General features: G+C 39.6%; 1 protein-coding gene across 11 annotated transcripts in view; it reads left to right on the plus strand.

Annotated features, from left to right (window-relative positions):
* para (sodium voltage-gated channel paralytic) overlaps positions 1 to 14,469 on the plus strand; it is a 639,183-nt gene that overhangs the window by 605,467 nt on the left and 19,247 nt on the right. For 9 of the 11 annotated variants that reach the window (XM_076213401.1, XM_076213402.1, XM_076213404.1 and 6 more), the window contains 5 exons: positions 1 to 75; positions 3,312 to 3,434; positions 6,830 to 6,952; positions 8,015 to 8,209; positions 9,068 to 10,550. The exon at positions 1 to 75 is cut by the window's left edge and continues 225 nt beyond it. In XM_076213401.1, coding sequence (XP_076069516.1) covers positions 1 to 75; positions 3,312 to 3,434; positions 6,830 to 6,952; positions 8,015 to 8,209; positions 9,068 to 9,217 — 666 coding nt within the window. In that variant the 3' untranslated portion in view covers positions 9,218 to 10,550. Of the gene's footprint in view, positions 76 to 1,950; positions 2,074 to 3,311; positions 3,435 to 6,829; positions 6,953 to 8,014; positions 8,210 to 9,067; positions 10,551 to 11,416; positions 11,525 to 14,469 lie in introns of those variants that run through there. The other 2 variants (XM_076213412.1, XM_076213403.1) reach the window with 2 other exon arrangements.

Here is a 14,469-nt window from a genome sequence, read left to right on the forward strand (position 1 = left end):
ATCAAATGGGTTGCGATGGGGTTTGCCAAGTACTTCACTAATGCTTGGTGCTGGCTTGACTTCCTCATTGTGATGGTAGGCATTCAGCAGACAAACTTCGTCCATTGATAACCATTTTCCTTACTTTCATACTTAGGTCTTCACAGATCCCAAAGTTTGAATCTGATGGCCATTGTTTAACCATGTAGACTGGAAGATCTCATTCAATTGACTGAAAATGATAATCTCTATGTGTTAGATTTATCAATAATGTTAGATTCTATGATATTCTAATCGAACTTCGACATGGGTAACAAAGGCCCCAAAATTTCCCTCTGTTGTCATAATAAAAAAAAGCAAAGACTATCATAAATATCTCTTCCCAGTTTTGTCTTGAATTTAGTCCCCAAAATTCTGTTAAAGAAAGTTTATGACCAGATTCAGACGTTGTATTATGGAAATATGTTGTACAAACATATTTTTCGTCTAAAATCATCAATCTTACATTATACTTACTGCGGAACGTCATATATCTTTGCAAAATATTTTTTGTGTTAAGTAAATATCTGAGATTATTTTCCTACTGAACTATATTTTTCATTATCATATAAAAAATATAATTTTATTATTTCAGAAATATTTTACCTCTGTATTTTACATGTAGGTTTGAAAGTTATGTAATAGTCATATAAACACACACACATATACACACACACACACACACATACACACACACACACATATATACATTCATGCATACATACATACAAATGCATATGTGTGTTTATATGACTATACATACTCGTACATGCATACATACATATATATATGTATGCGTGTGTTTGTACATATGTACATCTTTGAATACAAAATTTCAGTGCATATATTTATATATACATATGTATATATGCAGTCACATAAATATATAACTATACATATGTATACATGTGTTTGCCAATAATTAAAAAAATATATACTTCATGCATATGTGTATTATATATGAGTACTTTTATATTCATACATTAGTGTATGAGCCTGTGAATGTGAGTACATACAGTATATAGTATATATTTTTTCCGTGAACCTCGATTATGCGTTATCTCAGGTATATGTATGAATATATGTATATATATATATATATATATATATATATATATATATATATATATATATATTATATATGTATATTAAGGGTATCTATTAGAAGACCCTTATAATGGCCAATTAAGTCAGATCACACAGGTGAGCAGTCGTTTTCAAAATGCTTAAGGTGGCGACAGCACTAGGCTAACATGCTACTTGTTTTTGCTTTTTCGTTTGAGTAGAAACGACCTCAGTTACAATATTCTACACTTCCGTAAGAACATCTCAATAATATGTCTATTCTAGGTTTTACTTCTTAGTTCGTCATTCAGCTTCTCACTACATTCGGAAATTTGAGAAGCAAAAAAAAAAAGGAAAAAAAAGAACTTAACCGAAATCATTTCTACTCAAACGAAGTAACAAAAGCAAGTAGCATGATAGTGGGAAGTGTCTAGTGTGCCACCACGTTTATCCTATGGATGATTTTAGAAGAGCCACGCCAAGCTATCGTCAGGAACAGCACAAGGTCACTATATTTCATTTCTATTCTTTTATTGGGATATTCTTATCCTGCTTAGACGAAACTTATCCTCTCACTGTCAGTCTCCTTCGCCTTTGATGAAGTAAGAATTACTAGTCAGAAAGCAACATCAGTTGAAAAGAGAGCGAAAGATCATGTAGTACAAGCCAACTGGTGTGCTCATCACCCACTTCTTAAGATTTTATTTCCTCAAAATCTTCCCTGCTGGATTCCGCGCTTTTCTCGAAGAGGACAGGAGTCCCGCACAGGGACCTCAATCTGGAAAGCCCTGCCCTCCACTCCCCCCCTATTCTCCCCCCCCCCCTTGTGGTGCTCTCCAGAGTGACGCAGTTGTGGTTGTGTTGTAGGTCTCCTGCATTAACTTGGCCGCCAAATGGGCCGGGGCTGAGACCATTCCAGCGTTCAAGTCTATGAAAACCCTTCGAGCGTTGCGCCCCCTGCGTGCCATCTCGAGGTGGGAGGGTATGAGAGTAAGTAAAGAGAGAGTACGCAAGCTCATCCTCGGAAAGACCAGCAACATCTGATGGCAGACTCGCTAGCTGGCATTCTCCGTCTCCTCCTCCGTCACCTTTTTTCTCATATTCTTCCTCCTCCTGATTTCCCCCCTCCTCTCCCTTTCTCTCTCTCCCTCTCCCTCTCTCTCTCTCTTCCTTCCTTCTTCTTTTGCCTACTCCAGATACCCACCTCCCTTCCTCTTGCTCTTGATTATTTTGTTTTATCTATGCCTCGTCCTACCTTGCCCACTACTCTACTTGCTGTGGCTCTTCTCGACGTCGAGCCCCCGTCTCTTCCACGACCACCTCTCCAGGACACCCCCCCCCCATCCTTCCCACCAACTCCGCCGCCGTCACCGCCGAAACCTATCAGCTTCACCCCTTGCGGCAGTAGCTGTCACAATCACTAATTCCATCTGATTTAGTCACTTCGTCGAGGTTCTTGAAACTCGAACTAGGAAGCTCACAAGCCATGGGTGTCGAGGGTCTTTACCGGCGGCGACGGCGGCGGGCCGCGAAGGTCGGGAGGGACCAACCGGCAAGAGTCATATTGCCGTCAACGTGGTGGTCTTCGTCTCAACGTGTCTGTGCCCTGGATGTCCATGAGCCGTCTAGATTACGACTTTGCTGTCTCTGCCTCTGTCATGTGTATTCTTTCCTCCCCTTTCCTCTCGTCTCCTCTCCTCTCATCTCCTCTCCTCACCTCGCCTATCCTCTCCTTTCCTCTCCACTTCTCTCTTCTCCTCTTCCTTCTCACCTCGCCTCTCTTCTTTTCTCCTCTCCCCTCCTCTTCTCTTCTCTCCCTCCTCTTCTCACCTCACCTCACCTTTTTTTCTCGCATCGTCCCTTCTCTTTCCATTTCCCTTCCCTTCTGCACTCCTCTCCTTCCATCGCTGTCCTTATTTTTATACATATCCTTCCTTCCATCCTTCCTTCCTTCCCTTTTCCCTTGTAGCTCAGCTTCCTCGCCTAAAGGCCTCTGCCTTTAACCTTATTACGATAACTTTCATATTTGTACTAATCCCACTCCTCCTCCTACTACTACTACTCCTACTACCAATACTACTGCCGGTGTTACTATTATTGTTACTACCACCAGAGTGTTTGTGGGTGGCCCGGTATGGTATGTGTGCCTGAGCGTAGTAGACTTGTGTTGCTGTGTAGACTGTGGCAGCCCGTACGTACATGTAACTCGTGTGGGCTCTGATTTTCAGGTGTCCTTGGTTAACCTAGTGGCAACACTGGCTGGTGCAGGCAAAATTCAGGCCTTCAAAACAATGCGAACTCTTCGCGCTCTGCGTCCTTTGCGTGCTATGTCGCGTATGCAGGGCATGAGGGTAAGTAGTTCTTTGGCCCCCGTCGAGCACTCACATACACACACATACGCACGCATACACACACACATACGCACACTTACCCACGCATACACTCGCATATACACACATACTGTACATTGAATCTTCTTGGGACGCATAAATACACACACATGCTGTTGAACCAATTGAGCGTTGTTCTAGGCAGCAGGTCCTGCCTATGGGCACACTGATGAGCTGTGCATCAAATCTCCTTGCACGACAGATACTCGCTTCACACGTCCCGAACGCCTGCCTGTTGTCATTCAAAGCACAGTAGTTGATGCACATCAATGCCTCGTTCATTCATTATTACACTTCTTCAGTTGTCCAAACGTTCAACCGTGAACCACCAACCTCACCAGTTATGACACACCCCATGCTAGCCTTCCTCCTCTTTCTCATTGTTATCAAAATCATCATCATTATCATCATCATCACCTCATTTTCTTCCTACTCTTCTCTCTCTACCTTCTCTTCGTTCTTTTCCTTTTCACCTCTTTACTTTTATCATCATTCATTCATTCCTTGGTTCCTGTTTCCTGTCCCTCCTTCTCTATCTCCTTTTCTTTCATTTATTTATTTCTATTTCGCCCGTCATCTGTAGTCACCACCGTAACCTTTAATGTTTCACCTCATCCCCCATTCACCTCATCCCCCCGTGCCCGTCTCCTCCCAGGCACACAAAGTCACCTTGACTGCTTCATCTCATCTTTCACGCCAAGAGGTCCCCAAAACCGCGGTCCCGAACCTAAACTATAGCATATCAGAGGACAATACAAATAAAGATTTCGTTGATTGCTATCTAACCCATTACTGCATACGATAACCCCCTTACCATGTAATGGATCTTTTACAAGCAAAATTGATTGTACCAATCCTCATCCTCATAGGAAGATGTATTTGTTTAGTTCTTGCATAGCTCAGGTCAGGTCTTGGAGTCCGCAATAGTGCAGAATGGCTGTCTCAAGCGTTGCATTCTACACCACCAGAATATTATCGTTTCCGTCGAGGAGATCCAGCACTTAGGGCGACACTGAGGCACCAAGACCCCTTCCATATAAATCATCCATGTTTTATTCATATCACTAGATATCAATTGCAAGTAACAGTGGTTCACATCAACACACTCTCATCAAAGATGGCATGACATCAGCATGGCAGCATGGGAATCCCCACACCCATGCATGACATTTCTTACTCTTCTGGGCTCCAAATAAGACCGAAAGTGCAAAGCCAACAGCGCGGCTGAGATGGGCCGTCGACAGAAGCAAGGTGAGAATCCAGTTTTTAACGTGACATCAGTGGTCATAACTCTCCATCTCTTCTTCTGTTCTCATCCTCTTTGTCCTATTAGTCCCTCCTTTCCTCCTACTCCTCCTCTTCCTCCTCCTCCTCCTTTTCCTTCTCCTACTTCCCTCCTCCTTATCCTCTTCTATTCTCCTCACATCTTCCCCTAGTCTCCAGAGATCAAGATTTGGTTCTTTCCTGGAATCCTGGCCAGGCCAAGGCTCCATCCCTGGCTGAATAAAACAGCCTGACTTTTGCCAAGCCAAAATCGATAAAGTTCCACCGTGTAGAAATACTAACTCTTTCCCCTTCAGTCATTCCACCTTCACCCTTGCCCAGACTTTCCTCAACCTGTCTCCTTGCCTTCAGCAACCCCTTCCTACTTCTCCTTTTCCTTCCTTCCCTCCCTCCCTCCCTCACTTTCTCACTACGCCCTTCCTCATCTGACCACACCCGTTTTCAGAACGTTTTTGTTTCGTATACCCGTATTTTTCTGACGGCCACGGGCGACTTGTAAGTATAGTCTCAATACAACGATAACTGCCAAGTGATGTGGCCTCAGCTCCGCCGTCGCAGACTCATCAGCTGACAGGTAATCCTCTTTATCCTATGTTTCTTTCGCTTCTCTCTCTCTCTCTTTCAACCACTCTTTTTCTCACTTCCTTCATATCTCATCACGTCTTGACGGCTTGTCCTCGAACGTTAATCTGTTCTACACGACCAACTGGTCCATGTGTAATATGACCTTTTTCCAGTAAAATCTGCTTCATGTCCTCCTCGCATGATGGTCGTAGAATTTATTCATGATGTGTTTAATTAAGTACCAGACGCTACGTCTAAGGGGACACTACACTTAGACAACGTATATGACATGATCGCTTATGTAGATCAGTTCGCCATGTGTCCAACTTGTACGTTGTTGTTTTATTTACGCTTCATGAGCGTGTTTTTGTTTTTTCTTTAAGCATGTGCATTTTGGATGACCCAACGGACATATGTGGGTGCTTGCTGACTGTGTGCACGCCTTCAATGCACAGGTGTGGTTTTCTTCTTGATTTGTTCACATGCTGAAGTCACCCATATTCGTTATATATGTTCTTCCTGCTTGCGTATGTAACGCATCACCAAAAAAAATCTACTTTCAGTTATATTCATTTTGACATTTGATATATAAGGATATTGTAAAACTATTTTATTAGTTTGTATTACTAGATATACTTTTCTGTTTACATTCATTTGTGCTGTAGTTATTTCTCTAACTTTAGTTGATAATATTACCAAATTCATTATTAAATTCACATTTTATTATTTCAGTTAACCAGATTAACTTGAGATAAATTTATACCAAACATAAATCATAAGCTATGTTTTATAACAATGACTGAAATATAAGCACATATGATTAATAATCAATCAAACTTTTTTTTTTTCGTTTATTATTTTATATTTGGATCGCAATAGTTTTCTAGCCTACAATTCCATAACACATGTTACTTTATATAGCCACAACCTACTCCATCTGCCTACAACCCACAGGATTCTTATGGTTACTGTATTATCTATACACATAGATGACACAACAAAGATAAGAATGGTTCGGTCATATAAAAAATTGCTGTCACCCAGCAGTGATCAGAATGCATTCGTTGGGTTGAATAGAGGATTACAGCTTGTGAACTATTCCTTAATTATTAACTGTCATGGTTCTGTGCAACCTTAGCATGTATTCCTCAATTCTCCCTTCTTTACGACCATTTGGGTGAAAATTATATTTTGGTCATTCATTGCTCTGTCGTTTGTGTGGCCAACCATGCAAGAGTTTCAACTTTTGTCATTTTGCCGTTATAATCTCGACACATACACACACGCACACACACACTCTAAAATATAAAATGGGTAAAAAAAATTATCTACAAAAAAAAATACACTCTAGAAATTTCAATTCATCCATAATATGTATGAAAATAAATAGATAGAAAAAAAATTCACATCCTTGATGATGAAACCATTATACATCCCCCCGTCGCAAGACAGCAAATCATAAATCGAAGACTTGTGTAACGATGTTTTTTTTGTGTGCGTGTGTGCAGGTTGTTGTGAACGCGCTCGTGCAAGCCATCCCCTCCATCTTCAACGTGTTTCTTGTGTGTCTTATCTTCTGGCTGATTTTCGCCATCATGGGAGTACAGCTATTTGCGGGCAAGTTCCACAAGGTAAGAATTCAGACCAATATAATGTATTAGTAAAATGGACAAATATAAGTTTAAGAAGGAAATATGCAAGAACTGGTTTACCAGCAGATATTAACGAATGGAATATACTTAGTGGCCATGTAGTGAACGCTGAAATAATTGGTTGTTTTAAGAGAAGATTTAATAACTTTATGGATAAGGATGACAGGTGGTAAGGGACATGGAACTGCCTAATGTAGGTTTCACGGTCTTTTGCAGTAACCTCCATTCTTATGTTCTTCTGTTCTTTGTGTGTGTGTGTGTGTGTGTGTGTGTGTGCGTTTGTGTGTGTGCTTGCATGCATGAAGTCACCTGTTTGTATTTACCTAATTGGTGTATGTGTGTATGTGAGTCTGTATGAGTATTTGCCTAACTGCAATATACAGGGATGGAGCAACGGTCTCGAGATTGTGTCCTTCAATGATAATACATGGCTACAGGCTCACATGCTATTGCTATTTGGGCTATTTCTCCAGTTATCATACTTATATTTTAAGTCATTTATTGTGTGTGTACGTGTGTGATTCACCCTGGTCTTGGATCAAGCGTCTGACTCGTGATGGACAGCTATTAACCTCCCAGATGAGAGCTCAGATCTCATATATTGCCCAGTCTTTGGGTATTGGTGTGGCCTTACACATACTCACACACACAGCTTGCTCACCAGTTGTGTGTGTATGTGTATTTACCTGTCTTCTATTCTCAGTGTATTCATCTTGGTCTTTTTGGATCACGTGTTGGACTCGTGATCGACAGCTATTTCCCTCCCGGAAGAGAGCTCAGAGCTCGTATGTCCGATCTATGGGTAATGCTATGACCTTACACGTACACACACACCCAACTCCCCGCCCACGAGAGTTGGAGTAACGACTCGAAGCGCAGCGATACTGAAATAATTTCAGCCCTGGGCAGGATTCGAACCAGGTACCGCCGAAACCTCCGTACTGACAGTGTGTGTGTGTGTGTTTGTGTGTGTGTGTGTGTGTGTGTATGAAAGATTTAGTTTTTAGACTCTTCACATGACCTTTTCTCCCCACTTCGCAGTGCGTAGACGATAAAGGGGAAACGCTTGATGCCGAGGAGGTTGGCACGCAGGAAGAATGCTGTCGGAAGAACTATACGTGGGAGAACAGTGAAATTAACTTCGACCACGTGGGAATGGCCTACTTAGCACTCTTTCAGATAGCCACCTGGAAAGGTTGGATTCAAATCATGAACGACGCGACTGACGCCAATGGGGTAAGTAAGACGCCTCTCCAAGGCTTCTGGCGACAGGATACAGTTGACGCGTGTGACCAAGATCAAGAGTAGATAAAATGTCTGAGGAGCTGTGGACAGTTTGTAAAGGTGTCATTGGTAATGTTAGTGATGTTGTTAGTGATACCATCGGTAACAGTTATGATGACAGGAGTACAGGTGATGATGTTGGTAGTGGTGATGATGATAGCGAGTGGTGGTGATCATTGCCACGAAGTCTAAGCTGCATTGCAATTCAACGTTTGATGATGGCGTGTTAGAAACTAGACCTAAATGCTATTGAAAGAAAACACAGTATAGACATCAACTAGGACCATCTGAACGCTTGTCATGAATAGTTATGGTTATATTGTTTTCATCTTGTAAAGGGAAACGAGTACTAGGTTAGTAAACATAGAAAATGGATGACGTATAGTAGATTTAGAAAACGGAATACCGTTCATAAAAGAAGGACATTAATTTAGCGCCCTGGATATAGGAATATTATATATAAATTTGGGGATATTCAATTGTTTTGCCATTCTTATGATTTCCATTTTAATAAAATATAATGCTTTTGACTATAGATATACACAAACATATGCATACGCGCATGCTACCGCGCTTTCAACAAAACCACACACCCACACTAATACGCACTGACACATCAAGAACCAATACAACAAAATTACAAATTAGAAACAACAGTACAGAAATCCGGAGGGAGGGAGAAAGTATTTTTGAAAAGGGCATTGTAGATAAATGTAGAGTATGTACACATGTTTTGAAGAGGGTAGTAGAGATAAATGTAGAGTCTGTACACATATTTTCTGCCTACTCACACATTTTGGTAAATTACAGCTCGGCAAGCAACCAGTGAGAGAATCGAACATCTATATGTACCTTTACTTCGTGTTCTTCATTATCTTCGGGTCCTTCTTCACACTGAACCTCTTCATTGGTGTTATCATCGATAACTTCAACGAGCAAAAGAAAAAGATAAGTACTTAGGGATTGAAAGAGGAAATAAAGCCCATGTCATACGTTAATGATGGTTGTCAAGGGCTGTGATTTTGAAAAGATGGTAGACGCCTTCGCTTACAGACTTCCCTAAGGATAGTTCAATAACGTATCTGATATTCGTATAGATTTAACCTCTATTAGTTCAAAATTCAGCTTCTCAGTATATGATGCAAAGGTGACTTGACATTTGGAGATTCGAAAAATAAAAAAAGAAATTGTAAGCGAAGTCGTTTCAATTCGAGTGAACTCACTAAGTCGAGTAGGTATAATGGGCGGACGAAAGAGAGAACAGATGTGAATTAAGCTTCGTTTACACGGAGCAAGTTGAAAGGCAAGTCAAGGTGCAAGTTGCTTGATTTGGAGAGGATAGCAAGTGCATGTTCACACAGGCCAAGTCAGAGAAGAGTGGCCCTTGTGAACATTCACTTGCTCCCTTTCCTATCCAGGTCAAGTAACTTGCACATTTGACTGGCCTCTTAACTTGTGCCTCTTAAACGAGGCTTAAGAGAGCTTAAGAGAGCGGACAAAGAGAAATGGTAAAAGAGAGAGAGAGAGAGAAGTCTTGTAGACAGTCGAAGCGGAAAACACCTTTCCCCGTCCAGGTAAGTTGTACTTGTGTCTGGTAAATGATGATGTGCAAGATTAATTCTCATTGCTTCATCTTCAACAAACCAATCAAATTAGCCCCTTCTCCCTGGTCAGTATTCCACTTGCGGTGACTAGTACAGGAACGTAATCACAGTGGCTATCTGTTGAGACTAATTATCTTAAGGTGGTAGCACACTAGGCTAGGATACTAGTTTCTTTTGCTACTCTGAGTAAGAACGACTTCAGTTACATTATTCTGGACTTCCGTACGAAAATGTCAACATTGTTTCTAACACTCACTATACGACGCAAGAGTAATTTGGCATTTGGAAATTCGAAAAAACAAAAACAAAAAATCGTAACCGAAGTCGTTTGTACTCAAATGGAGTAGCCAAAACCAAGTAGCATGCTAGCGAGAAATGCTCAGTGTGCCGCCAGCTTTAAGTGTTAGCATTCGAGACAGATGAGGAGGGTGGGGTGTTGATATAAGGTTAGACGAAGAAAGAGCCGTTGGGATGGGGAGGTCGGATATAAAAACGAGTGGGAAAAGATGAATGAAATGAAAGAACGAGAGAGGCAGAGGGTTGGAGTAGGACTTAGGTCATGTGGAGAAGGAGCTCCTGGATGTGACTTCATGAACGGGGTCGACGTTAGGATAGGAGACACTCTTTCTCTATGGCGAGGGTTAGAAATAGATAGAGCTGGGCGCGTTACCACGGGACAGCTAGTGCGTTACCGAAAAATCTATATAGTTGTATACTGTACGCACTGTGCATACATATATATATATATATATATATATATATATATATATATATATATATATATATATATAAGGTGATTTACGGATGGCCGAGTACAGCGGGTTCGAATCCTGCATGCAACTGTCACAAAAAAATTATCGATATGTATGTATGTATGTATATATATGATACGCATTGACGGAGATGCTCCGCAGATTTTTCGGTAACGCACTATTTCTCCTGTAGTAACGCACTATTTGTCCGGCGGTAACGCACTACCTGTTCGGCGGTAACGCACTATCTGCACGGCGGTAACGCGGCCAGCTCTGGAACTAGAAACCTGTGAATCGTTCTCAGAGATAGTCTATGAACTATCCTAGAAAACAAAAAATAGATTAATATAAGATGAACCAAGTTTTTTTTTTTTTTTTTTTATGTAACCAAAGTAGGAAAGATTAAGAACAAAAAAAAGAGAGAGGGAAAATGAGGAAACAAAAAGTTTGATGAACATTGTTGGAACACACAGGATGACAAGATTTTAGATAGATCTGGTTTGTCTAAGGGCTCTTCTAAAATTTTAGACAGTTTTTGAAAATGCCCGTAAGAGATAGTTTGAAGGGCAGTATTGAAACACATGGGATAATAATATGTTGAAGAAATCTAGTTTCTCTAAAAGGTCTTCATAAGAAAGACATTTTTCGAGAATGTTTGTGAGGGTTTGGAAAGACATCGAGAGTTAAAGGAGTGAGGAATTAGTTGAGAAGTCCAGGTGTGTATGAGGGAAGCTGATAATAAAAGTAGTGGACCAGCGTGCAAGCCATGACAACCATTGGAATGTGTTATTTCGAATGTTTACGCAGGAGGATCGTTAGAGATGTTCATGACTGACGACCAAAAGAAATACTACAGCGCCATGAAGAAGATGGGAAGCAAAAAGCCACTCAAAGCAATTCCTCGACCTCAGGTATGGAAAGAGGACGTTGGCAGGCGGGCACCCGACATCCCGCGTGCAGAACCTATGTGCTGCGCAAATGCCCCCTGCCTTCGACTCCGACACTCAGGGCACCGCTAAACTCTGTAGTTTATTCGTTTATCAGCATGGGCTTGGTCTGCTTTCGTGTGAAAGGGAACGCAGGAGTGTATGTAAGCGTATACATATACACATACCCGTACACACAAATACAAATATACATACATGTACGTCAATATTCAAACATACACATATATAAGTATGCTAATAAGAACACGGGTACGTGTGTTCACTTATGCAAAGTAGACCACTTGGAAAAAGAAACTAACGAAGCAGAGCGCTTTCGTATATTACATCTTCAGTGCACAAATTGCACTTTTTGCACTGAAGATGTAATTTACGAAAGCGCTCTGCTTCGTTAGTTTCTTTTTCCAAGTGGTCTATTTTGCATATATAAGTATACATGCGTAAGTAACCACTAGGAAAAGTAAAGTAACGAAGCAGAGCGATTTCGTATAATTACATCTTCAGTGCAAATACAAAGAAGGAATTATAAAATGAAGAAACAAGGTACAGAATATATGACTGAGTGAGACATAGTGAAGTCAAGACAAGGTACAGTCATATTTTCTGTACCTTGTTTCTTCATTCTATAATTCCTTCTTTGCATTTGCACTGAAGATGTAATTATACGAAAGCGCTCTGCTTCGTTAGTTTACTTTTCCTAGTGGTTACTTACGCATTTGTGAACACACGTTCCTAGTGTTTTTATTGCATATAAGTATACATATGTTCATATACACATAAACTATATATACATGTACATATACATAGATATGTATGTATGGACGTATGTGTGTGCATGTGTTTAATTATGAATATATGTATGTGGGAATTTATGTGTGTGTGCGTGTGTATGTGTGTGTGTGTGTGTGTGTGTGTGTGTGTGTGTGCGTATGTGAGCGTGTGCGCATGTGAGTGTGAGTGCATGTGAGTGTGTATATATGTATCTGTATGTATGTACACATGTATATATGTACGTATTCATGTGATAAATGTGTGAATTTGTTTGCGCAGCAATTAAAAAACGCATGTATAGATTCTAACTTACTCGTATTTATATGTACAGCACAAACAAGCAAATGTACATATAAATTTGCATGAATACATATATATATATATATATATATATATATATATATATATATATATACAGTACATATATATATATATATACACGAGTGTAATTATATGCTCAATAAATTCTAATATGCATGTGCACCTGTAAATCTATTAAAACAGACCGCTTTCCTTTTAACAAAACCCGTATAAAAACTGACATCTCTTAAACCACTACTTTTAACTAAACCTTTCACACCCTAAAATGTCTTTAGACACGTCACACATATTTGTATAAGTTTACCTATGAATGCGTATGATTCCATGCGGTTGCACGCTTCTATATGTGTTTGTGTGTTTTTTCTGCACAATTAAACACGATCAAAATAGGGACATGGGAGAGGACCTTCTCCCTGCCCATCTTCTTCGTAGCCCATCACCATACCCCAAGAGGCTTACATTCGATCTTTAAATCCAAAATCTATATTTATCAACTATTCATGCGTGCGCGCGCGTGTGTGTGTGTGTGTGTGTGTGTGTGTGTGTGTGTGTGTGCGGGTGTATATATGTGTGTGTACGTGTGTGTAAACCATGTTCGTATATAAACATGCAAAATCGATTTGTATATATGTATATATTTTTATACTGAGATGAATGTATGTGTTTAGGTGGAAGACTGTGATTATGATCGTATGTATGTTTTTTGTATTTGTGAAATATATATATATATATATATATATATATATATATATATTCACATGATTTTATATTTTAACTCATTTGTTTGTATGTACTTTTGTATGTAAGTATATACATATATACATTATATATATGTGTGTGTGTGTGTGTGTGTGTGTGTGTGTGTGTGTGTGTGTGTGTGTGTGTGTACTTAAAAATTATTTCAGACAAATGAGAGAGAAATGGGTGGGGAAGGGCAAACGAAGATGTGTTGGGAATAGAATTTATTTCCCTAACGTTTCGACCATCTTGGTCTTCTTCTTGGTCTTCTGAAGAAGACCAAGTTGGTCGAAACGTTAGGGAAATAAACTATATTCCCAACACATTTTCGTTTGCCCCTCCCGACCCATTTATGTCTCATATATATATATATATATACATATACATATATATATATATATATATATATATATATATATATGTGTGTGTATATGTATATATATACATATATATGTATATAATATATATATATGTGTATATCATATATATATATATATATATATATGTATACATATATAATATACATATATATATATATATATATATGTATGTATATATATATATATATATATATGTGTGTGTGTGTGTGTGTGTGTGTGTGTGTGTGTGTGTGTGTGTGTGTGTGTGTGTGTGTGTGTGTGTGTGTGTGTGTGTGCGTGTGTTTGTGTGCGTGTGTGCGTGTGCGTGTATGTGTGTGCGTGTGTGCGTATGCCTGTGTATGTGTGTATGTTTATATATCATACCATATATAATCATACGCACTATATATATTCATATGCATGCATTCGTGTTGCCATTTATGTACACCATGTAAGTATACATCGTACATGTGAATATGTGTAATTGTATACTCTGTATGACGTCATTTTCATGATAAGATTGATGATAAGATTGATCTTTCATTTTTTGGTATATGTCCTTGTATACCTCACTCTTTTACTTCATTTAACTTGTACACACATACATCTAGATACTCTTTTCTTTCTCTTGTTTTTAAACCAAGTGTTTGTTGTCATTATGTTCATTATTCCACCAAATAATTCCTTTCCGTGTATTGTCATGCTTTCATATAACAAACGGGT

The sequence above is a fragment of the Oratosquilla oratoria genome, chromosome 31, assembly GCF_046742065.1.
Source record: "Oratosquilla oratoria isolate Oo_2021 chromosome 31, ASM4674206v1, whole genome shotgun sequence".
Classification (NCBI taxonomy): Eukaryota; Metazoa; Arthropoda; class Malacostraca; order Stomatopoda; family Squillidae; genus Oratosquilla; species Oratosquilla oratoria.